Raw genomic sequence first — 23,577 nt, forward strand, 5'->3', positions numbered from 1 at the left:
CTCTACAACTGGCTGTTGGACTCTCTAACCAACAGACCTCAGGTAACCAGGGTGCACAACCGCTCCTCCCTCTCCATCATCCTCAACACAGGTGCCCCTAAGGCTGTGTGCTGAGCCCATTGCTGTACACTTCACTCACACATAACTTCATAACCATACACCCGAGTAATCACATTGCTAAGTTTGCCGATGACATGACATTGGTGGGGCTCATCACCAATAACAATGAGATGGTCTACAGAGAGGAGGTGGAAGAGCTTGAGGCCTAGCGTCAGGCAAATGGCCCCTTTTCAATGTCAATAAGACAAAGGAGATGGTTACTGACTTCAGGAGAAGTCACACCACTCAACCCCTCTTTAAAAATTGGTGGCACAGTAGTTGAAACTGTGAGCAGCTTCAAATTCCTTGGAGTGCACCTCTTGCACAATCTCTTTTGGTCCCAGAGCACATCCTACACAATCAAGAAAGGTTGGCCTGCTAGAGGCAGATTTACGCTGTGCCATATTCTATCCAATTCTTGATCATTGACTTAACTGTACTTCAAAGGATATTCAATGAAATTTTCTTGTATCCATCTCTTGACGTGCTTTTCAATAACATTTTGTGAAGTTGCTTGGAGAGTTCTTTTGTCTTCATAGTAGTTTTTACCAGGATACTATCTCACCAGCAGTTGGACCTTCCAGATACAAGTGTACTTTTACTACAATCAATTGAAGCACCTTGACTGCACACAGGTCTCGAAAAACAGATCTCCATTTAACTAATTACGTGACTTCTAAAACCAATTGCTGCACCAGTGATGATTTGGAGTGTCATATTAAGGGGGGGGGGGGGCTGAATACTCATGCAATCAATTATTTTGTGTTTTATGTTTGTAATTAATTTAGATCACTTTGTAGAGATCTGTTTTCACTTCGACATGGAAGAATCTTTTTTCTGTTGATCAGTGTCAAAAAAGCTAATTTTTTAAAATAATTTATTTTTTTATTGAAGTTCATCATCAAACATTTCCATAAGATGTATTTCAGATATTGTACATATATATCATATAGTCAAATATGGCACAAATCTCCACATAATATTTATCTGAGGTACACACTTATAGAAAAGAGAGGAAAGAAAGAACAAGCAAAAGGAGAAAACTATGTACAAGTAGGGGTGATCTTTTTTTAACAACATATGTGCTGCATAATCAAAGTATGTAAGCTACCTTATTATTTATATTTATTGCATTTTTTCTTAATGTATTTTATATGATGCATTGGATCCAGAATCATATTTATTTTGTGTACTGGAAATGACATTAAGCAATTTTTGAACCTGAATAGGTGGTGTTTGAGCTGTAGAGGTGTCGAGAGAGCAGAGCAGTGGCCCTCTAAGCATCCTTGAGGTCGCATATGTTGATTGTCAGCATAGAGGAGATGTTATTTACCAATTCATACTGACTGTGGTAATTTCCACACCATTTCATCTGGCATTCTCCTATGGATCTTTAAAAGGCACCTTACTCTATCTAATCTACATATTGTCCCCCAGTAAAATTACCTGAAAACATTGAGCTCCGCCTAACCATTACTTCTCTCCACCCTTCCATTGACCTGTTTGACAGGTTGCTTGTTCAGTATTCCATGTTGGAAGAGCAGAAATTTCTCAACAAAAAGATGGCTAATCACAGTTCCAATGCCATATTTAAGTTTGCTGACAATACCACTATTGTAGGCCACATCAAAAGTGGTGACAAATCAGCACATAGGAGGGAGATTGAAAACCTGGCTGAGTGGTGCCATAACAACAACCTTTTACTCAATGTCAGCAAGACCAAGATGGTGATTATTAACTTCAGGAGGAGGAAACCAGAGGTCCATGAGCCAGTCTTCATCAGAGAATCAGAGATGGGGAGGGTCAGCAACCTTAAATTCCTTGCTGTTATTATTTCGAAGGACCTGTCCTGGGCCCAGCACAGCACCATTACTTCCTTAGTGGTTTGCGTAGATTTGGCACGACATTTAAAGCTTTGACAAACTTCTATAGTTGTGTAGTGGAGAGTATATTGACTGCCTGCATCACAACCTGGTATGGAAACATCAATGCTCTTGAATGGAAAATCCTACAAAATATAGTGTTAAAGCCCTCCCCAACATTGAGCATATCTACATGAAAGATGTTGCAGGAAAGCAGCATCTGTCATTAGAGACGCCAATCATCCAGAACAACTGCTACCATCAGGAAGAAGGTACAGGAGCCTCAGGATCCTGAGAGGCAGAATTTATGAACATTTGGAGAGATATAATATAATTAGGAATAGTCAGCATGGCTTTGTCAAGGGCAGGTCGTGCCTTACGAGCCTGATTGATTATTTTGAGAATGTGACTAAACACATTGATGAAGGAAGAGCAGTAGATGTAGTATATATGGATTTCAGCAAGGCATTTGATAAGATACCTCATGCAAGGCTTATTGAGAAAGTAAGGAGGCATGGGATCCAAGGGGACATTGCTTTGTGGATCCAGAACTGGCTTGCCCACAGAAGGCAAAGAGTGGTTGTAGATGGGTCATATTCTGCATGGAAGTCTGTCACCAGTGGAGTGCCTCAGGGATCTGTTCTGGGACCCTTACTCTTTGTGATTTTTATAAACGATCTGGATGAGGAAGTGGAGGTATGGGTTAGTAAGTTTGCTGATGACAGAAATGTTGGAGGTGTTGTGGATAGTGCGGAGGGCTGTCAGAGGTTACAGCGGGACATTGATAGGATGCAAAACTGGGCTGAGAAGTGGCAGATGGAGTTCAACCCAGTTAAGTGTGAAGTGGTTCATTTGGTAGGTCAAATATGATGACAGAATATAGTATTATATTGGCAGTGTGGAGGATCAGAGGGATCTTGGGGTCCGAGTCCATAGGACGCTCAAAGCAGGTTGACTCTGTGGTTAAGAAGGTGTATGGTGTATTGGCCTTCATCAATTGTGGAATTGAATTTAGGAGCCGAGAGGTAATGCTGCAGCTATATAGGACCCTGGTCAGACCCCATTTGAAGTACTCTGCTCAGTTCTGGTTGCCCCACTACAGGAAGGATGTGGAAGCCATAGAAAAGATGCAGAAGAGATTTACAAGGATGTTGCCTGGATTGGGGAGCATGTCTAATGAGAACAGGTTAAGTGAACTCGGCCTTTTCTCCTTGGAGCGATGGAGGATGAGAGGTGACCTGATAGAGGTGTATAAGATGATGAGAGGCATTGATCATGTGGATAGTCAGAGGCTTTTTCCTAGGGCTGAAATGGTTGCCACAAGAGGACACAGGTTTAAGGTGCTGGGAGTAGGTACGGAGTAGATGTCGGGGTAAGTTTTTCACTCGGAGAGTGGTGAGTGCGTGGAATGGGCTGCTGGTAACGGTGGTGGTGGCAGATAAGACAGGGTCTTTTAAGAGACTTCTGGATAGCTACAGGGAGCTCAGAAAAATAGAGGGCTCTAGGTAAGCCTAGAAATTTCGAAGGTAGGGGCATTTCTGGCACAACTCTGTGGGCCGAAGCGCCTGTATTGTGCTGTAGGTTTTCTATGTTTCTATATATATATAGTTACAGCGAAATTCCTCTCTTGAAGTTACTATCTCACAAATGAACTGCAATATCTGGATACAACGGTACACTGTATATCATAACCATAATACCAGGAACTCTTACACACCCTAAAAACAAATGGAGTCACAGAGAGATACAGTACAGAAACAGGACCGTCTGTCAATGCCAACCATCAATGGCCTATTTAAAATAATTCTACTTTTCAGTCTCCCCTTATTCTCATCATCTCTTCTGCATTCCACTCATCACCTGCTTGGTGGAGGTAATTTGCAGTGGCTACCACCCTGCATATATATTTTTTGTCCTCTCCTTAATCCAATTTACTCACATTGTTCTGCAAGCTCTTGACTTTCTTCCAGTCTATCTCCCTTTACATACACTCTGTCTAGATACTCTGCTTGACACTGGATCTAGTCTATGTTTTCTGGTTTCACTAATAGCTTTGAAATAGACTTGGCACTTGTAAAGAACCTGAATATGCCAACATGACCTCCATTCTCATCTAGAAATTCATGAAATACGCACTCAAGAAAGCCGCAGTGTCACTTTTGCATTTCCCTTTAATCTTGTCATCAAAGTTGAGGCAGGATGGTGGGATAGACGAGTTAAATGTTTTGGGGTTGCATTTTTGAGATCAATTAAAAGCGTTATTTCCCTAAGCTTACAACCTTTTGACATTGGTGCTAATATGACGACATGGCCATTTTCTGTATTTTCATATTAAAATTTGCTTTGTGAAAGTGAATGTATATAGATGAATAGTGTTTTGTTAAACTCAATTGCAAAAGTTTGACGCGTAGGTCACATTTTAAAGCAATAATTCCCCCTCCCCGACAGAAAAAACATTAACTTTATATCATTTATTTCTCAGGACCGTTTAAAGCTGCCAATAGTATTTGAATTGTTGCAAAATTCATCACATGATCTTCTTGTAACTGCCCTTTTTAATGCTCATTTTGAATCGTTTTTATCCTGATAAATCGATTCCCCTACGATTTTGTTTTCTCTTGAGATGTTCACACCAACAACTAGGAGATTTGAGCTATTTTGGGGCATGCAGGGCCAAGACAGTCCTGAAATCTTGTTAAGTTCAGGCTGGTAAGAATTAGACATGACATTAAAAATCCACGCTTAATTGTGTAAACTTCCAGAAAGATGGCATTGCAAACTTTCCGAGGCGTTTGACAGGCATGGCTGGGTTCCTCTGAGTTTCAGCTTGTTGCTGGACGGGGTTGAAAAGGGCCAGGGTCCGCCGCGGGTGGAGGACCGGAGTGTTTGGCGGGGCAGGGGCACGGACACGGATCAGAGGGGGAGGAGCAGACACCGGGGCCGGTGTCGGGACCGGCACCTACGCAGGCGGCAGTGGCGGGAGCAGGGGCTGGTGCCGCCGCTTCCCGCTGGAGTTGATGGACGAAAGGAAAGAAGATGGCGGCGCCCACGTAGGGCGGATCATGGCGGACGCCTCAAGGTGCAAGCACAGAAAGCAGGCGAATCCGAGGAGAAAGCACGGTGAGTCAGGCCGTATTTTAACCCCTATCATTGGTAGGTGGCGGGTCAAGCCCTATGGGTGCTTGATCTGGTTTGGGAGTTCTCAGAAGTGATGAACTGTAGCGAGAAACGATTTGAATGCAGCAGCAGGCTTGCAAGCTGCTCGGCCTGCTTTACCTGGCCTGTACGCCCATTCGCTGTAGCGGTCTTCGCTCTGGCCTTCTGTATCAGTACTTGCTGACTGATGTTTTTGTTTAAGCTGCAGGATGACGATCGTTAACCATGGCTCGTCTGTTTGTGAATAAAGACATGGGCGGTGTGGGGACCTGGTGTCGCCCGCTGCAGGCGGGCAGTGGTTGTCACTGGGGCGGGTGAGCTGCCTGGACGGATAGCAGGTTACTCGGAGCCTCCAACTCCCACGGGTCTGTTCCACTGCTGAGAGCTGGGCCGGTGTGGGCGACGGTGGGCTGTGACGTGCGAGCACCTGCAGCAAGCAACATCCCGAACCCTGGTGCGATTTTAAAGATTCAACTAATGCAATTTTTCTGCAGCTCTCAAATGGGGTAGGGCTGGCGGGGGTTGTCCTGTCTTTCTCTTTACTCCGTCCCGTTTAAGCACTGTTTTGAATTTTATCCAGGGTTACGTACTTGCTACACTCAATGCGATGGGATAAGTGAATGACATATGCAAATCATCCCTCCCATGATTTTAATTCCCGAGTAAAGCCAACACAGATGCGTCTGCTGCTAAGTACTGAGGCCTCAAAAATAAACGACTCTAATGTATCAGCCATAAGAATAAGTAGCGCTGTACTTCGTTCTGATGCCTTGAATATCTAAACCTTTGAGTAGGTCGTGTCTGTTACATACCTTTTGACTACATCCTGAAGTTTTCGTCAACTAGCCTCACGTTTATTTGTCACTGACTTTGATGACGTGAAAATTGTTGTTTTGCGGTAATTAAGTTCTGCTTGCATTTTAGAGAATGTCATTGACAGCAAATAACAATATAGTATTTCATAGATTAAACTACAGTCAGTTCCTTTGGTGTAAATAGTTGAATTTAGTTTTTGTTCATTGTATGCGATTTATAGTTTCATAATGTCATATAGGAGTAACTCGTAATTGTTTTGCATTGTTTTAGTGTGATATCTCACATATCGTTTAGTGGTTATACTTTATACTTGGGAACAAAATATTATGCACCTCATTTGTCCCTCTGAAATTATATTTGCATTAGGTATTTATTTACCTGGTATACCAGATGACCTATTGCCTTTCTTAAATATGTTATTAATTTAGGTATTGTATTAATAATTGGAGTTTATATTAAACTTGTACAAAATAAATAGCCTTACTGTTGCCAGTAGATGTAGAGAATTGTGCTTGCTGATTTACACATTCTTGACATCAGTTCATTTTAAAACCAGCAATTGATTTGAGATCATTTCAGTTCAGCTATCATGTCGAATAGAGCAGTTTTCCAATTGATGAACTCAACTACAACAAAGTTCAGAATTCTAGTACATTCTTAAGCTGCACCTGTTAATGTTGACTGTAGTGTTGTCACTAATTTTAATAACAGAATCTTCAGAGTGTCATAATAACTTGGTTTCATTGGCTTACATTTAAACTTTTACAATGAGATTTTGTTAATACAATAGATTGGCAACTGACTTCAACTTTGTGGCTTGGGTTTAAATGCAGGTTGATGAAATAAAGATCTTCTGGCTGTAAGAGTCCAATATGAAATTAGTGTGAATTCTCACTGTACATTTGCTGAGAATTGATTATCTTTTTAGGAACAGGGTAGCTTGTGTGGGAGAAAAACAGGGAAAATGTTACACCAGTATTTTGGGGATTTTCTTGTCAAATTGATGCTGAGGTCTGTGGTTAGCTTAGTTTTCCTTTGCTACTTCCTGTGCCACTCCTGACTTCTTGATGCTGTCTGTGGGTGTACAACATGAAACAAATTCCGTTTTGTTAGTTTCGTCTGTCATGTTGGACACTGAAATCAAAGCTAAGATTAAGAAAACACTTGCATGGTATACCTTATCTTGTACCTAAAAGAAAAAAAGGTTTTGAAACATTAAACTCGGTGCAGTTAACAGCCTGTAGAAATGTATTTCATTGTTTTTGGAAATCAGCTAAGGCTATAAAAAATGAATACTTAGCGCAGTCTACTGCTGTGTTAATTAGCAGTACCAAAGAAGTACAGTTTGTTTTGCCAGTGACGCCCACGTACTGAGAACGACTTTTTAAAAAATGGATGATCATATGTGTGTTTGTGCAGCAGTTTGCCGCAAGGGAAATTCCTAAACTCATCTAGGTTATTGAAGTGAATTGATGAGTAGAGGCTAGACGTGTCCCTGGAGGGAAAGAAATTTCTGGGCCAGTTACCATGGGATGTTATTACATACCACCTAATGGGGATAAGTATACATCATGAAAAGACCTGAAAGTGAGGAGAATTCAATATCTGATTTAAGAGGTAATTACAAACCACAAATACATTTGTTTATTTGGAATTTTTTTAAAATATAGATAAACAATCTAAACTGCACAACAAGAACTGTTCATAATTTATACTGGTTTTAGACTTTTACTTTTTTTTAAAAAAAAGCTGTTTTGATATATTTACTAGAAAGAAAACTCAATTCCTGCAAATTTTTGTGTGGATTTGTGTGTATCAGTTCACAGGAATACCAGTGATATTAATGCACTGTCTGTTGTTATGTTAATAGATGATTGCAGTGACAAGTGAGCTAAATCTGCAGCTCCAAGAGCAGTATTTCTGATGTGTACTTTTGATCAATTTTGACAAGTGGTGCTGCAGTTCATATTGTTGAAATAATTTACAGTAGCAGAAGAAAACTTCTCATAAAAAATCTAGCATATCTACTTTTCCAAAGTGCCCCATTGCATCAATATGCTTGCTAACGTCACATTTTACATCCACCCGATGAGTTAATTGCATCTGTGGGATGATATGCTTGTGACGCTTCGGATGATTTTGAGTTGTGATGGAAGACTCCTGACATTTCCATAATCAGTTTGATCTTCTTTCTTTATTTCCCCATATGTATTGGTTTTGTAGCTAATATTTCCTAAAAAAACAATTGGAAAAGCTCTGTGTGTAGCATGGACTTATTTTGTTTTCGCAGGTGCCAGAAACAAGAGTTGGCAGACAAATCCCAAATGATTGGCAAGACTTGCAGAAAATATTTTGGTACCTCAGTTTAATTGGTTCAAGCAGCATTGGAACACAGGAAATTTACTTTAACTCCTTGTGCATCTTTCATTCTAGGGGAAATCACGTTTTAAATCTCTCAATGTTGAAGGCTAGCACTGCTCAAAGTTCAAAGTAAATTTATTGTCAGAGTAGAGATATGTCACTATTTATGTATAACTCAGATTCATTTTATTGTGGGCAATTGCAATAAATGCAAGAAGCACAATAGAATGGATGAAAGACTGCACCCAACAGTGAAGAGAAACAGCCAATATGCAAAAAAAATCAACAAACTGTGCAAATTACAAAGTAAGAGAAAATAATAATGATAAGCAATAAATATCGAGAACATAGGATGAAGAGTCTGAGGTTGTGGGAATAGTTCAGTGATGGGGCAAGATGAGTTGAGAGAACTTATCCTCTCTGGTTCAAGAGCCTGATGGTTGAGGAGTAATAACTGTTCCTGTGATGTGAATCCTGAGGCCCCTGTACCTTCCTGATGGCAGCAGTGAGAAGAGAACATGGCCTGGATGGTGGGGGTCCTTAATGATGGATGCTGCTTTCCTGTGACAGTGCTGTGTGTAGATGTGCTCAATGGTGGGATGGCTTTACCCGTAATGGACTGGGCTGTATTCACTACTTCTTGTAGGCGTTTCCATATCAGGCTGTGAAGCCAGCAGTCAATATATTATCCACCACACATCTGCAAAAGTTGGTTAAAGTTTTAGATGTCATGCCAAATCTTTGTAAATTTCTAAGAACGCAGAGGCTCTGCCCTGTGTTCTTTATGATGACACTTGCATGTTGAAATAATAACACTGAGGAATGTAAAGTTGTTGACCCTCACCACCTCTGATTTCCCCTGATGTAGGTGGTTTATGGACCTCTGGTTTCCTCTTCCTGAAGTCGATAATCATCTCGTTGGTCTTGCTGACATTGAGCAAGAGGTGGCTGATGTGATAACACTCAACCAGCATTTCAGTCTCCCTTCTATATGCTGATTTGTCACCACCTTTGACTTGACCTATGACAGTGATTAAGTCAGCAATTGGAGCTGTGCTTAGCTTTACAGTCACTGGTGAGTGGGGCAGGGGGCTAAGCACACAGCCTTGTGGTGCACTCGTGCTGATGGACATTGTGGAGGAGTCTGAATTTCTGTTTGTCCAAAAATTCCAAATTTTTATCACTGTCTTGGATGTGGAAATATATATTTTTAACTTACTTTCTGAAAAATCTGACTTGAATACTTGGAGTCCCAGACTTTAAGTCAGTGCAATTAATTTTCATCTTTATAAGTTTCCTTTAACATCCTGAAAACTGATCAAGCCTGTTCTATTTTGTGTAGTACTATGATAGTCAATGCTTTTGTTCATTCCCTGAGGATTTCCAGGATTTTCTAGCTTTTAAAGGAAGGTGTGAAATGTATGAGAGCAAAAATGAGGGAAACAGACAAAGAAGGAAACAGTCATTGCAGTGTATCAATAAGAATAGATGTCAGAGCATGAGAGGACTGTAGATCATTTAAATTTTTCTTTTTAAAAAGTCTCTTCTATTGAATGAGTAATCTGGTAAGTAACAATCTTTCAGGGTTTCTTTTCCAGTTTAATAGGTCAGGATTTCATAATTTTAGACCACCATCATAGAATATATGGAGAGAATGGAAGACTAGGTGATGTTAAGGATTTCAACAAAGTGACAGCAGAGCAGCAGCCCTGGGAGTGGAGACGGGTTTGGGACCAGTGGGATTGTGTGCAGGGAAACTAATCTTGAGAAGTGTACAAAGTTGACTTTGGTTAGCGAAATGGGGGGTGGGGGGAGGTAGCCTGATCATCTCTCATTGAATTATGATGTTAAGTTGTGAGCTGATGGGAGTCTTCAAAGTAATGAATAGTTTAGATGAATTGGTAGAATGTGGTACCAATTTTAAGAGAGAACCAAGTAAATTGAGAAAACCGTTTCTTTTTGCAGCTTTGCTTTAAATTACCTACGTTCCAAATAGTTGTTTTCATTTGTGGCTTACAGTATAATTACTTCTTAAAATCAGATTGTGAATCTCTGAATGCTCATTATCAAACTGAATTCAGAAGAAATGTTAAAATGACAATGGTGAGATTAGTAAAATTAGTTGAATCTGGTAGATATTTTTGAAGTGCATAGTATCTGGATGGGATGAATGTCAGTCCTTTTCCTCGAGAAAGGAATCGGAAACTAGAGGGCATAGATTTAAGCTGAAAGAGGAAAAATTTAAAAGGCAATTTCTTCAAGCTGAGGGTGGTGCTTTTATGGTAGCAAGCTGCCAGAGGAAGTGGTTAAGGCAGGTTCAGTAACAAAATTTTAAAGACATTTGGACAGAGATAGGAAAGATTTAAAGGATATGAGCAAACACAGACATCTTGGTCTGCATGGATTAGTTGGGCTTGTTTGCATGCTTTATTACTCTTTATGCTTTTTATGGGAGCATTAACTTAAAAGGAGCAAATAGGTTGAATGGCCTGTTTCTGTATTGTGTAGCATTTTGTTTGAATTTCGGTATCAGGTTTTAAAACATTATTTAATTGCTAATTGGAGAGAAATAGACTTTCATTCATGTCCCATATAAAATGTATTGAAGATATAAAAATGGCAAAGATAATATCCAAAATATGAGACCCCACTTGGAGTAATCTATGCTGTTCAGTTTGCTAGGCAACAGGAAAGATATGATTAAGTTAGAGAGGGTTTGCAGAAACATTCATACTGTCGCTACGTGGATTGGGGGGCTTGACTAAAGGCTGATTTATACTTGTGCGTATGGGCTACGCCGCAGCCCTGATTTTCACTTCTGCATCGCTGTGCACCGCAGCGAGCATGTGTTGGTGTGCGCCAAAACGTTAGTTGGCGGTGGGGTTTCTATGCTACTGTGTTGAGTTTCTTCATGAGAGACCTGGACGAGGAAATGCATTTCAAACATTTTCACGTGTCGGAAGGTAGATCTGATGACGTGGTTCATGTATTTCACGTCGGTTTTACAGACATGGCGGAGAAAAAAACGACCTGAAATGCGATGCTACCAAATGGACCAGTCACGGTTGTTGTGGTCTGCATTGCCACGATGCGTGAGTTACTTTTTTGGGCAGGTACACGTCACCCTAGGGTACGCGGTACCTACGGCGTACATGCGACACACAAGTATAAATCAGCCTTTAGAAGGAGAGTGTGGATGGATTGAGGCCCTTTCCCCTGAGGAAAGGGGGTTGAGAGATGACAATATAGAATTTTATCTTATAAGTTAAGGTAGTTGTGATAAATGTGTCATGTTCATTTTCGACATTGGGGGGATCTCAAACCAGAGTGATAGGTTTAATATGAGAGTGAGATGGGGATCTGGCGGATTAATTTTACATATAAGGTAGTTGCTACCTGGAAGGAGCTGCCAGAAAAGACGATGGAGGCAGGAATAGTTAAGAGACATTTGAGCAGCAAAGCACAGGGATACAGAATTAATGCAGGCAAGTAGGATTGGTAAAGATAAACATGATAGTCAACTTGGGTGCCATGGGCTGCTTCTATGCCATCTGTTTTAGAGCACCTTGGAGCTCCACCTCCAATGAGATGTGGTACATTTGTTTTCCCTTACAGTTTTGTTCTTTTAACCTGTGTATTGTCCATTTGCAACTCATCAGTGCAAGACAGGAAGAGAACTTAATCCTAAAGATCAGTATTTCTTTTTCTTCAGAGATAGATGCTTGTGATGGTGAAAAAATGCTATTTGATTTCAACTCTCACAGGTGGGGCATTCTTGCTTTTGCGTATAAACACAGTAACTATAACTGCTGTATAATCTCAGACTGAAATTTGAATTGCTGCAGATGGTGAAAGAATGTATACAAGTCTCAATTTCCCATCTGAGAGAACAGCTATTTTGAAACTTCTACCTACAAAACATGTGCACTTAAATCAGCTATAGGTAAAATATGTTCAATTATAATAACTGTCATAATCTTAAAACCACAATGGTGGGGGAAATTACTCAAGATATTCAAATTGTGTGTGGTGAAGCAAAGGAAAACACAGAAGTTTTCAACCCTAAGCTTACAATGCTTAAGACAGGGATTCCCAACCTTTTTTATGCCATAGACCACTATCAGTCACCAAGGGGTCCGTGGACCCCATGTGGGGAATCCCTGATTTAAAACCAGACAGGATGTTCTTTACAATTTCCTTCAGCCTATGCCATTTGCGAGCTGAGTGGTGGAGTGCAGAAGGAGAAACATTTCTATGCAGGAAATCCTAGAATATGTTACTGCAAGTTGTTAAGAAATTATTAATCTGACATAGGAATTTTATGTGGGTATTGTCGCAGATGATTACTGCTGCTGTATAATGCTAACTAAATTAGTGTTATGTTCACATTGCTTCTAAGTTATGAAGAATATTGCACAGTTATAAATAAGGGTTTGCATGTCTCTGTTGGTGGCAATGTTTATAATTTTTTTTAGTTGATGATGGCTTTCAGCTCCATTCCAGTACCATAATCTTGGCTGGTATCCAAAAGGCTACATTGCTGGAGGTGTGTGTCACTCTTGGATGTGGTTACAGATGGAAATTACTGATGCTGCTGCTCTTTTTTTAAAAAAAGAAGAATACTATCAGTATCTTGGTCGACATCCTTCTGTCAGTTGGTGTTACTAAGTTCACTCATCTGGTTATTCTTCCTTAGCTTAATATTTTGTGATCTATTTCAGATATTGCTATGCACTAAAAAAGGGTGGAAAATGTTACCATTTTTTAGGTGTAAAGGATTGTTTTACATAAATTTAGTTTAATTTGTTATAAAGATTAGAAATGCATTAGACATTGTTCTTAACAAAAATAAACCAGTTTTATCAACACACACAAAATGCTGGTGGAACGCAGCAGGCCAGGCAGCATCTATAGGGAGAAGCACTGTCGATGTTTCGGGCCGAGACCCTTCGTCAGGACTAATTGAAAGAAAAGATAGTAAGAGATATGAAAGTAGGAGGGGGAGTGGAAAATCCAAAATGATAGGAGAAGATTGGAGGGGGTGGGGTGGAGCTGAGAGCCGGAAAGGTGATTGGCAAAAAGGATACAGAGCTGGAGAAGGGAAAATATCATGGGACAGGAGGCCAGGGAAGAAAGAAAGGGGGAGGGGAGCACTAGAGGGAGATGGCGAACAGGCAGGGTGATGGGCAGAGAGAGAGAAAAAAGAGGAGGGGAGAAAAAAACCTAAATATATCAGGGATGGGGTATGAATGGGAGGAGGGGCATTAACGAAAGTTAGAGAAGTCAATGTTCATGCCATCAGGTTGGAGGTTACCCAGCCCGTATATAAGGTGTTGTTCCTCCAACCTGAGTTTGGATTCATCTTGACAGTAAAGGAGGCCATGGATAGACATATCAGAATGGGAATGGGACGTGGAATTAAAATGTGTGGCCACTGGGAGATCCTGCTTTCTCTGGCGGACCAAGAGTAGGTGTACTTATTACTGAAATGCACACCTGTCTTTATTAAAATTTGTCCTATAAAGGTACCAAGAATGGAATATTTTCCTCCTAGCATACACAAGAAGAAGACGTGTTTTATCCAGGATGTTCCCTACCTAATATTTAGTATTGTGGTTTGGGAGGGATGTATTTAAAAATGAGCAGTTTGTCAATACTATCAGTGCTGTCTCAGCAAGATTCTCAAATTCACTGGTGGGGTAAGTGAATCAAACATCAATGTCCTCTCCTCACAGCCATATTTCTGAAAAACATACCCTGCTCCAAGCTCTGTAGCCACCGGAGTAAAAGATTTAAGAGTCTGTTCGTCTTTTTTTGAAGCGGTGCAAACTGACTTTTGGAACCTCGCACACATGATAGCTCAAAGTGGAGAAGAAGCATTTGAGAACCTCTGTGCCATGCACGGGGAGCAGACAGAAGTCTCACAGAAGCAGCTGAAGGGATGCATCTCGACAGTCCACTCATTCTGTTGGCCACTTCCTGCCTTGTACGCGGAAGAGCTTTTTTTCCACTGATGCCACTCTAGAATGCATAAAATCAGACTAAGGGCAAACCGAGGGACTGTCTAAGAAGAAAACCAAGTAGATATAACAGAAACAAACAAGATAAAAATTGGCAGATGCTGGAAATCAAAGTAATACACACAAAAAGAGAACTCAGCAGGCTAGGCAGCATCTATGGAGAAGTGTAAGCTGTCATCATTTCAGGCTGAGACCCTTCATTAACATAACTGAGAATGTATTGTTGTTGATGAGTTCACTAGAATTGATAATAGGCAGTCTGTATATTTCACATCAAAAATTTAGATTAATTATGTAAACTGCATGTCATTCAAATTGTCATTCTGTAATTTAACTTGACCTCTCTAAGTATTATATGCAGAAGTATACAATGATAATAATTCCACTCAATAATTGGACTTCTTAAAAATGTATCCAGATGGTAAAATTAACTTGTGGCATTTATTTGGATGATCCAATTTATTACAAATTCTTGTGCAAATAAAGTTCAAAATTTTTGGAACAATTGGATTTGGATGTATCAGTGATTTTGTTCTTGTAAAATTTGCCACAAAAATAAAAAGTGAAACAGAATGTGATCTAAGTGTTCGAGAAATATTTTCCTGTTAGTTATGAAAAACTATCATAGAATAATAGATAACATAACAGAGTTAAGAGGCCATTTGGCTCGTCGTATGTGTTCTGAGGAAGAAAGAATGAGCCCTCATCATACCATCTTGCTCTTGATCTGTAGCCTTGAGGCTAGTGGTTCCTCAAGTATACAAGCAGTTGTGCATTAGGCTTGAGATTTTCTGGCTCTACCACCCATTCATGAAGTAAGCTCCTGACTCCAAACACCTCTGGGTGAAGAATTGTTTTCTCATCTCCCTTACAATCTTGCCTATTATTTGAAATCTATATCCCCTAACTTTAAACCCCTCTGCTGGGAGAATACCATTTATTGAAGTCAAAATAGAATTTATTGTCAAATGCAAAAGTACATTTCGGTACAGGTGCAATGGAAAAAAACCCTTTTCAGCGGTAAAACTGGCAAAGAGCATCAGATACACAATATACACAGGGAAAATATTGAGCAGACATGATAGAGGTGTACAAGATATTAAGAGGAATAGACAGAGTGGACAGCCAGCGCCTCTTCGCCAGGGCACCACTGCTCAGTACGAGGACATAGCTTTAAGGTAAGGGGAGGGAAGTTCAAGGGGTATATTAGAGGAAGGTTTTTCACTCAGAGAGCGGTTGGTGCCTGAGTCAGTGGTGGAGGCAGATTCACTAGTGAAATTTAAGAGACTACTAGACAGGTATATGGAGGAATTTAAGGTGTGGGGGGGGTTATATGGGAGGCAGGGTTTAAGGGTCGGCGCAACATTGTGGACCAAAGGGCCTGTAATGTGCTGTAATGTTCTATGTTATAAAATATTAATTATACACGATCTTTACGTGAAGGAACACAATATAAAACACAAAAAAAGCCAAGGTCGATTGTAGTGCAAAGTGGTCAAAGTGTTGCTGTACAGAGGTCATGAAGAGATTTATGTAGGTTGGCCACCTTTGATGATAATACCTCACATAGCTATCTAGGGACAACATAATTTTATGCCTTCTAATTATGTCTCCCTTCAGCTGCCTCTGTTGCAAAAAATATACTGTTCCAGCTTATTCAATTGTATCATCAACATTTTCTAGTTGTAGCAAATTTTTTTATAAAAATTATTTTGCCAAAGACAAGTTGTATTTGTAACTATGTTCATGCATAAGTGCTGAGTGCGTGATTTTGGCCTTAACCCAACAAAAGAAAATAATCTTGAAACCAATTTAATGTCACTCCTTGTGACTTTAAACAACTCGGAGCACTGGATAGAGTAAGAGCTTCAGGACGTGTCAATATACACTTTTGAAGATTAGATTACAAATTTTAGGGTTTTAGAAGGAATTGATTAAAGTAGTCTTAAAATTGCAGTTCTATCAAGGAGAGAGAAACTAGAATGTGTTTGTTTATGCAGCTAGTGGTTTAAGTATAGAACCTCTGAACAAAAGTAATTTTTAGCTTAATTAATATTTTTAATCATTGATTTTTGTGTGTCAATGCAGTTATTAATAGTAGAAGTAGATTGAGATAAGTTATATTCCATCCTGTCTGAACCTTCACTCCGGTATCAGAAGTTGTATATGCTTTGTAATACCAGATTATGTTTATGTGTGGGCAAGTAGTACTGATATTGGTTAAAATTTAGTAATTCCATGACAAATTGTAGAATAAGCAGGAATTCATCAGACCATGCCATATTTTTAGCATATGCATTCTTTACCTGCTCATTAGTACATTGGGCTTTTCCTATGCATTCCTTTCCTTAGCTAGCATCAGTGTAAAGACACGAGACTCTAGGTATGGGAATCAGGAGCAACACAAAAAGGACTGGCCTGACCTGCTGAGTTCCACCATCGTTTTATTTATTTCTTTAATGATTTGTTGTTTTTGTGAGCCAGTTTAATTTTTAAAACTGTTAATGTATTTTACATCCTCCCTGTGCATATTGTTACCTCTTATTTCAGTACTTGGATATCTCAATAGGGAAGACAAAAGTTTCTCTCTTTGCGACCCTTACCTCTGTTTGGGATTTACACATGAACCTTTAAGAAATGGGAACTGGAGCGGTCTTGAAATGCCTGCTCCACTTTTTAATAATATTGTGTCCAAATTGATTGTACGTTCAACTCAGTATTCTTATCCACCCTTTACACCCATCATCCTGTTGCTTATCGACTTTCTAACTGCCTCCACTTTAAAAATATTTAAATATTTTGCTTCACTATGCTCATGATTGTCAGAGAAAAAAAAATCACGGTCTTAAATTCTCTGTCTTAAGTGTGCATAAAACTAGTTTTAATTCTTTCCAGAAAAAGTAACAGCCTTCCTTAGCTATCAAAACTACTCTGGTTCTTGTGTCAGTCAAGTTACCGAAACTCTGGCAGATACAAATCAGCACACAGAAAATGCTGGAGGTACTCAGTAGGTCAGGCAGCATCAATGGAAATGAGTAAACAGTCGATGTTTTGGACCGAGACCTTCCTCTTGGACTGGAAAGGAAAGGGGAAGATGCCAGAATACTGACCTGCTGAGTTCCTGCAGCATTTTGTGTGTGTGTTGCTCTGGATTTCCGGCATCTGCAGAATCTCTTGTGTTTGTGATTTCCAGCAGATACAAGTCTAGTGCTTGGTAGCTTTTTGTCATAAGACAACCTGTCCATTCCAAGGTTCCATCTAGTCAAATCTTTTCTGGAACTGCTTTCAGGGTATTTTGTTTTTTCCTCAATCAGTAAATTATTAATGTGAACAAGATGTCTTACCAATGCCATTATAAAACTGGAGTATAATATTTCTATTTTAATATCTAATTCCCTTAGCAATAAATAATAACTACGTTACTTTCCAAATTACATAGTGTGCTAGCGTTATAATCTTCTGAATCATGCACTTGACAGTTTGATCCTGCAGTCAGATACGGTATGTGGAATCTCATTATTTAGATTTTTTAAATTATTTTGTTCTCGTAAAATGGGAAAATAGCAAGTTTTCCATATTACTCCATTTGGTCACTCACTTAACCTATCTAAAAGCCTTTTTATATCCTCTTTACACATTACTTTCCTACTTATCTGTCATCAGCAAAGAATAATAATCAAACTTTTGGTCCCTTCATCGATATCAATATATAAATTATAACATAGAGAACCTATAGGAACAACCCCTTTGGCACATCAACCAGAAAAAAAAGACTTGCTTTTGACTACCTTGTTTCCTGTTAGCAAGCCAGTCTTCTATCCATAGCTGTTGTAAAATTATCATGAGGTTCAACTACTGATCAAGAAAATTGGAACATTTATTGTTATTGAAGTTGTTGAAAGAAATGGAATAGAGTACATCTTGCTGTGTGAAGTCCAGCTCTTCAGCCAGTGACTTCAAGCAATTCAGTCTATCCTTTCACAGTTTCCTTGCATTTTAGTTATTCAAGAGATGTGGACTTCACAGGCTGAGGCTACATCCACACTACACCAGATAAATCCATAACCGAAGCTTTTTCTCTTGGTTTTTACCCTCTGTTCACACTAAAATGGCGTTTTCGTGCCCCAAAACAGGAGCTTTTTAGAAATGCTTTCCAGGGTGGGTATTTTTGAAAATGCCGCTTGGGTAGATCAGTGTGGACGGGGTAACTGGAGACTTCTGAAAACTCTGTCAGATGGCAGCATGCTATTTCATTGTTTTCTTGAACGCAACCTAACAGTTTCAGAACAGACAGCAATGAGACTGAAGCCAGAAGAGTTAGAAATGTACTCACCAAATACTTTGACCCATAACTTACTGAATAAATAAGTATACTCACTTTGCCCTGTTTTCTGTCCTTGCTTGTATGAAGGTGGTTTACCTATTTATGCTAGTCCTTCTCTGACAATAGATGCGTAACAGCCTAATGTAACATTGTATGGAAGTACAAGATAATACTAATGCAGACATGTTTTACACATTTAACAAGGTGCTTTATATTAATGCAACAGAGTTAGTCATTTTTTCCAATGTTCGTCGTCAGCCGGGCCATACAGTCCGTGAACTCCCTGTCGGTTGCCTCCATACACTTCAGTATTTGTTTTTTTTTTACCTTTAAATCCTCCTGTGCGAGAGCCAATAGCTGCCCGTTGTTTTAAGTTTTTCTAGTCTGTAACAGAACAAACACTGTCTTTCACAGCGAGATTCAACACCAAACATGTCGCTTGTTTTCAGAAGATGTGTCCTGCGCATGCGCAGTAGGAGGAGATTCGCCGAAATCTCTGTTTCAATGTGGACAGAGATATTTTTAAAAAACGCATAGTGTGGATGCCTATTGTTTTTACGTGAAACTGGCATTTTCAAAATTATCCAGTCTATTGTGGATGTAGCCTGAGTCGGTATGTAATTACCCATGAGAAAGTGGTAGTAAGCTGTCTTCTTGAATCATAATGTTCAGTAAGGTCTTGCCTCCTTGAATGTTGTTGTTGCAGCTCATCCAGGGTGTTGGAGAGTATTCCATCAATTGTGTTGAATGGGATACACTCATTTGGCTCATTTGTTTTGTAAATGAGAAAAGGATTTTGCCCGTCACTGATAGTTCTGTAATCACAAACAACATGCAGTTGGCTTATCCTGATAAACTTGATCAAAGTTCAAAGTCAATTTGTTGTTGTTGTTGTTGTCGTTGTTGTTGTCGTTGTCGTTGTCGTCGTCGTCGTTGTTGTCGTCGTCGTCGTCGTTGTCATCAAAGTATGTATATACTGCCCTGAGATTCATTCTCTTGCAGGCATACTCCGTAAATCCATAATTGAATAATAACAATAACAATCAATGAAAGACTGCACCATCTTGGGTGTTCAACCAATGCAAAAGATGATGAACTGTACAAGTACAAATAAATAAATAAATTGATATATAAATGAGAAATGGGTATTGAGAACATGAGATGGCGTGTCCTTGAAAGTGAGTACATAGGTTGTGGGAACATTCCAATGATCAGGCAAGTAAAGTTGAGTGAGTTATCACCCTTTGGTTCAAGAACCTGATGGTTGAGGGGTAGTAACTGATTTTGAATCTGGTGGTTCACATACATCGGTTGGATATGAGGTGTTAACAATCCATTCTTGTTTAAAAATGACAAACTATACACATTATGTTGTGAGAACTGAAGATTTCAAGTAGCAGCTTGGTCATATCCTTCGCATGCTATAATTTTTCAATAAAATAATGGCGTCTACATGAAGATGAATTTTACATGTATTTATCTGATATGTAGGAGAAACACAGTTCAAATTAATTGAGAACTGCTGCTTTAGTGCTATTTTTGGATTAAATGTTTTTCTCACTTTCCAGTAGCAATGCAGGTATAAATATTTGTTGATTTATTCCTTCAGTTGAAAATTTAATGGTTTTACTGAAGACCATAAGACTTGGGAGCAGAATTGGGCCATTCGGCCCATCAAGTCTGCTCCGCCATTCAATCATGGCTGGTCCTTTTTTTTCTTTCTCCTTCTCAACCCCAGGTCCCGGCCTTTGATGCCATGTCAAATCAAGAACCTATCAATCTCTGCCTTAAGTACACCCAGTGACCTGGCCTCCACAGCTGCATGTGGCAACAAATTCCACAAATTCACCACACTTTGGCTAAAGAAATTTCTCCACATCTCTGCTTTGAAAGGGCGCCGCTCTAACCTGAGGCTATACCCTCTTCTAGACTCTCCCACCATGGGAAACATCCTTTCCACATCTATTCTGACTAGGCCTTTCAACATTTGAAAGGTTTCAATGAGATCCTTCCTCATCCTTATAAATTCCAGCGAGTACAGATCCAGAGCCATCAAACATTCCTCGTATATTAACCCTTTCATTTCTGGAATCACCCTTGTGCACCTCCCCTGGACTCTCTCCAATGTCAGCACATATTTTCTAAGATGAGGGGCCCAAAATCATTCACAATACTCAAGGTGAGGCCTCACCAGTGCCTTAAAGCCTCAGCATCACATTCTTGCTCTTGTATTCTGGACCTCTTGAAATGAATGCTCATGTGGCCTTTGCTTTCCTCACCACCGACTCAACCTGCAAGTTAACCTTCAGGGTGTTCTGCACAAGGACTCCCAAGTCCCTCTGCATTTCAGATTTGTGGATTTTCTCCCCATTTAGAAAATAGTCCACATGTTTATTTCTACCAGAGTGCATGACCATGCATTTTCCAACATTGTATTTCATTTGCCACCTTCTTGCCCATTCTCTGAATTTGTCTATGCCCTTCTGCATCCTACCTGTTTCCTCAACACCACCTGCCCCTCCACTAATCTTCGTATCATCTGCAAACTTGGCAACAAAGCCATCTATTCCATCATCTAAATTATTGATATACAGCATAAAAAGAAGTGGACCCAACACCGACCCCTGCGGAACATCACTAGTCACTGGCAGCCAATCAGAAAAGGATCCTTTTATTCCCACTCGCTGCTTCCTACCAATCAGCTAATGCTCTAACCATGTTAGTAACTTTCCGTAATACAATGGGCTCTTAACTTAGTAAGCAGCCTCGTGTGGCACCTTGTCAAAGGCCTTTTGGAAGTCCAAATATACAACATCCACTGCATCCCCTTTATCTATCCTACTCGTAATCTCCTCAAAGAATTCCATCAGGCTTGTCAGGCAGGATTTTCCCTGAAGCAAACCATGCTGACTTTGTCCTATCTTGTTCTATGTCACCAAGTACTCCCTCACCTCATCCTTAACAACTGACTCCAACATCTTCCCAACCACTGAGGTCAGGCTAACTGCTAATTTCCTTTCTGCTGCCTTCTTCCTTTCTTAAAAGAGTGAAGTTACATCTGTTGTTTTTTTTTCCAAAGATGATTTTGCCAATGTTTATTTTTTGTTAGATGTTCTGAATACAATCTTTGAGGAAAAATTCCTTTGTTCCAGAGGATCAAATACTTGTAAAATTCCTATTAGTGATTCAGTTGGAACAAGACTGGCTGCAAATTTAACAGCTAGGATCAGGTTGCGTGCTTAATATTTTTAATAAAAACTCTAGCAGTTGCAGCCTTTCAAAAAAGTTGATTAACCTGGTTTGTTTTTCTAATAGATATGAAGATGTTCAGAACAATAGCCAGTCACATTAGGAAAATGAGAAATGAAATATGTGCATGAAGTATTTTGGATAAATCTAAACAAAAAGATAGCTTTGTGGTCTGAATTTTGAAGGGAATTTTCTCGCTGGTCAATTTCCAGAATCCAGTAAGTATTTAATCCTCATTTTTTGCTTCCATTTCATCTGCATCATCATCTCCGTCAACTTCAGCATTTTCCCGCTCCAGTCGTTCAAGCTGTCTAGCCAATTCTGTTTCATCAGTATCTGTAACCACCTTGGGCTCCATCTGGGTGTTGAAAACTCCTCTTTTCTCCTCTATACATTTCTTAATTGCCGACATAGCTTGGTTTAGAATAGAAAGACCTTCTGTACGCTCAAGTGTTGTGGTAGTCATGACATATCTTGGAGGAGCTATGAGATTTATCTTAACGGGCATGCTTTCTGTGGAAGATTCTAGACCAGCTCGAAGTGCCTCTTTTACAGCATCAATGCTTTCATATCCGTAACACGCAACTTCAATATCTGCTCAAATTTTAACAGCCTGTGGGGTCAGACGCCGTCTAATATTTTTGAGTAATACACTTCACTTTTCTTCCGTCAAGTCAAGACTGTCCAGAATGGTAGGGTCTGAAACTGCGTGTTTAAATGCATCATAAGCTCCATATCCAGGCCGCCAGTACTTCTCATCAAAGACCCAGGCTGTTCTCTGAAATAGGGAGTCTAGCTGCTCATCTTTAGTGTACTCAAGCACCTCAGCTACGTGCCGTAAGATACTATACACATACACTTGGATTTGGTAAACTTGTATTCAGAGTTTATGGTTTCTTCTTGTGAAACTCTACGTTTGGACAGATCAATGTAGCCTTTCTCTTTGTCCAGTCTGATTACAACTACACACTCATTTCTACCTATGCGAATAAGTTTGTTGATGGATCTGATATGTCTCCTTGAAAGCTCACTGAGAAGAATCATGCCTTCGATGTTGTTGTACTCGAGAAGGCTTACGTAGGCACCCATCTCGGCAATGGAATGGACATTTACCATGACCACATCTTCTACTTCTGGAAATTTGTGTTGGTAAAATTGACAATTAAGAGCTGGCATTCTGCGTGTAACCTTTCAGCAGCGCAACCGCCACTGCCCGCTCCACACAAGCACACTCTAGGAGAAGTGCTGTCTAAACCCGGCCTCCTGCACACTGCTTGCGCCCGGCTCTCACAGGCCTCGAAGAAGTTTCCCCATAAAGTTACATTTGTAATTTTCTAGTCCCTTTGGTACCATGCCAGAGTCCAATGATTTTTGAAAGATCATTTCTAATGCCACCACAATCTCTAACGTTACATCTTTCAGAACCCTAAGGTGCAGTTCCTCTGGTCTGGGTGACGTGTACCTTTAGGTCTTTCAGCTTTTTGAGCACCTTGTCTCTTGTAACAGTAACTACATCCACTTCTCTTCCTTCATACACTGCAACGTCAGGCATACTGCTAGTGTGTTCCACAATGAAGACTGATGCAAAATACTCATTCAGTTCATCAGCCATCTCCTTGCCCCTGTTATTATTTCTCCTGCCTCATTCTCTAGCAGTCCTATATCCAGTTTCATTTCTCTTTTATTTTTA

At 39.9% G+C, this 23,577-nt stretch overlaps 1 protein-coding gene, 1 long non-coding RNA gene and 1 pseudogene across 12 annotated transcripts in view; 1 reads left to right on the forward strand and 2 right to left on the reverse strand.

Annotated features, from left to right (window-relative positions):
• Positions 1-5,372, reverse strand: part of LOC132395417 (uncharacterized) — a 48,200-nt gene extending 42,828 nt beyond the window's left edge. For both annotated transcript variants that reach the window (XR_009512604.1, XR_009512605.1), the window contains exon 1: positions 5,238-5,372. This is a non-coding gene — a long non-coding RNA (uncharacterized LOC132395417). The remainder of the gene's footprint in view (positions 1-5,237) is intronic.
• The window catches only part of znf438 (zinc finger protein 438), a 272,996-nt gene continuing 250,493 nt past the window's right edge, over positions 1,075-23,577 (forward strand). For 3 of the 10 annotated variants that reach the window (XM_059971972.1, XM_059971974.1, XM_059971975.1), the window contains exon 1: positions 4,965-5,081. Coding sequence is in view for 1 of the 10 variants with exons in the window: in XM_059971967.1 (XP_059827950.1) it covers positions 4,979-5,081 (103 nt within the window). In the remaining 9 variants the exon portion in view is untranslated. Of the gene's footprint in view, positions 5,082-5,435; positions 5,624-23,577 lie in introns of those variants that run through there. The other 7 variants (XM_059971967.1, XM_059971971.1, XM_059971976.1 and 4 more) reach the window with 6 other exon arrangements.
• LOC132394990 (eukaryotic translation initiation factor 2 subunit 1-like) lies at positions 21,793-23,287 on the reverse strand (annotated as a pseudogene).

The sequence above is a fragment of the Hypanus sabinus genome, chromosome 6, assembly GCF_030144855.1.
Source record: "Hypanus sabinus isolate sHypSab1 chromosome 6, sHypSab1.hap1, whole genome shotgun sequence".
NCBI classification, from domain to species: Eukaryota; Metazoa; Chordata; class Chondrichthyes; order Myliobatiformes; family Dasyatidae; genus Hypanus; species Hypanus sabinus.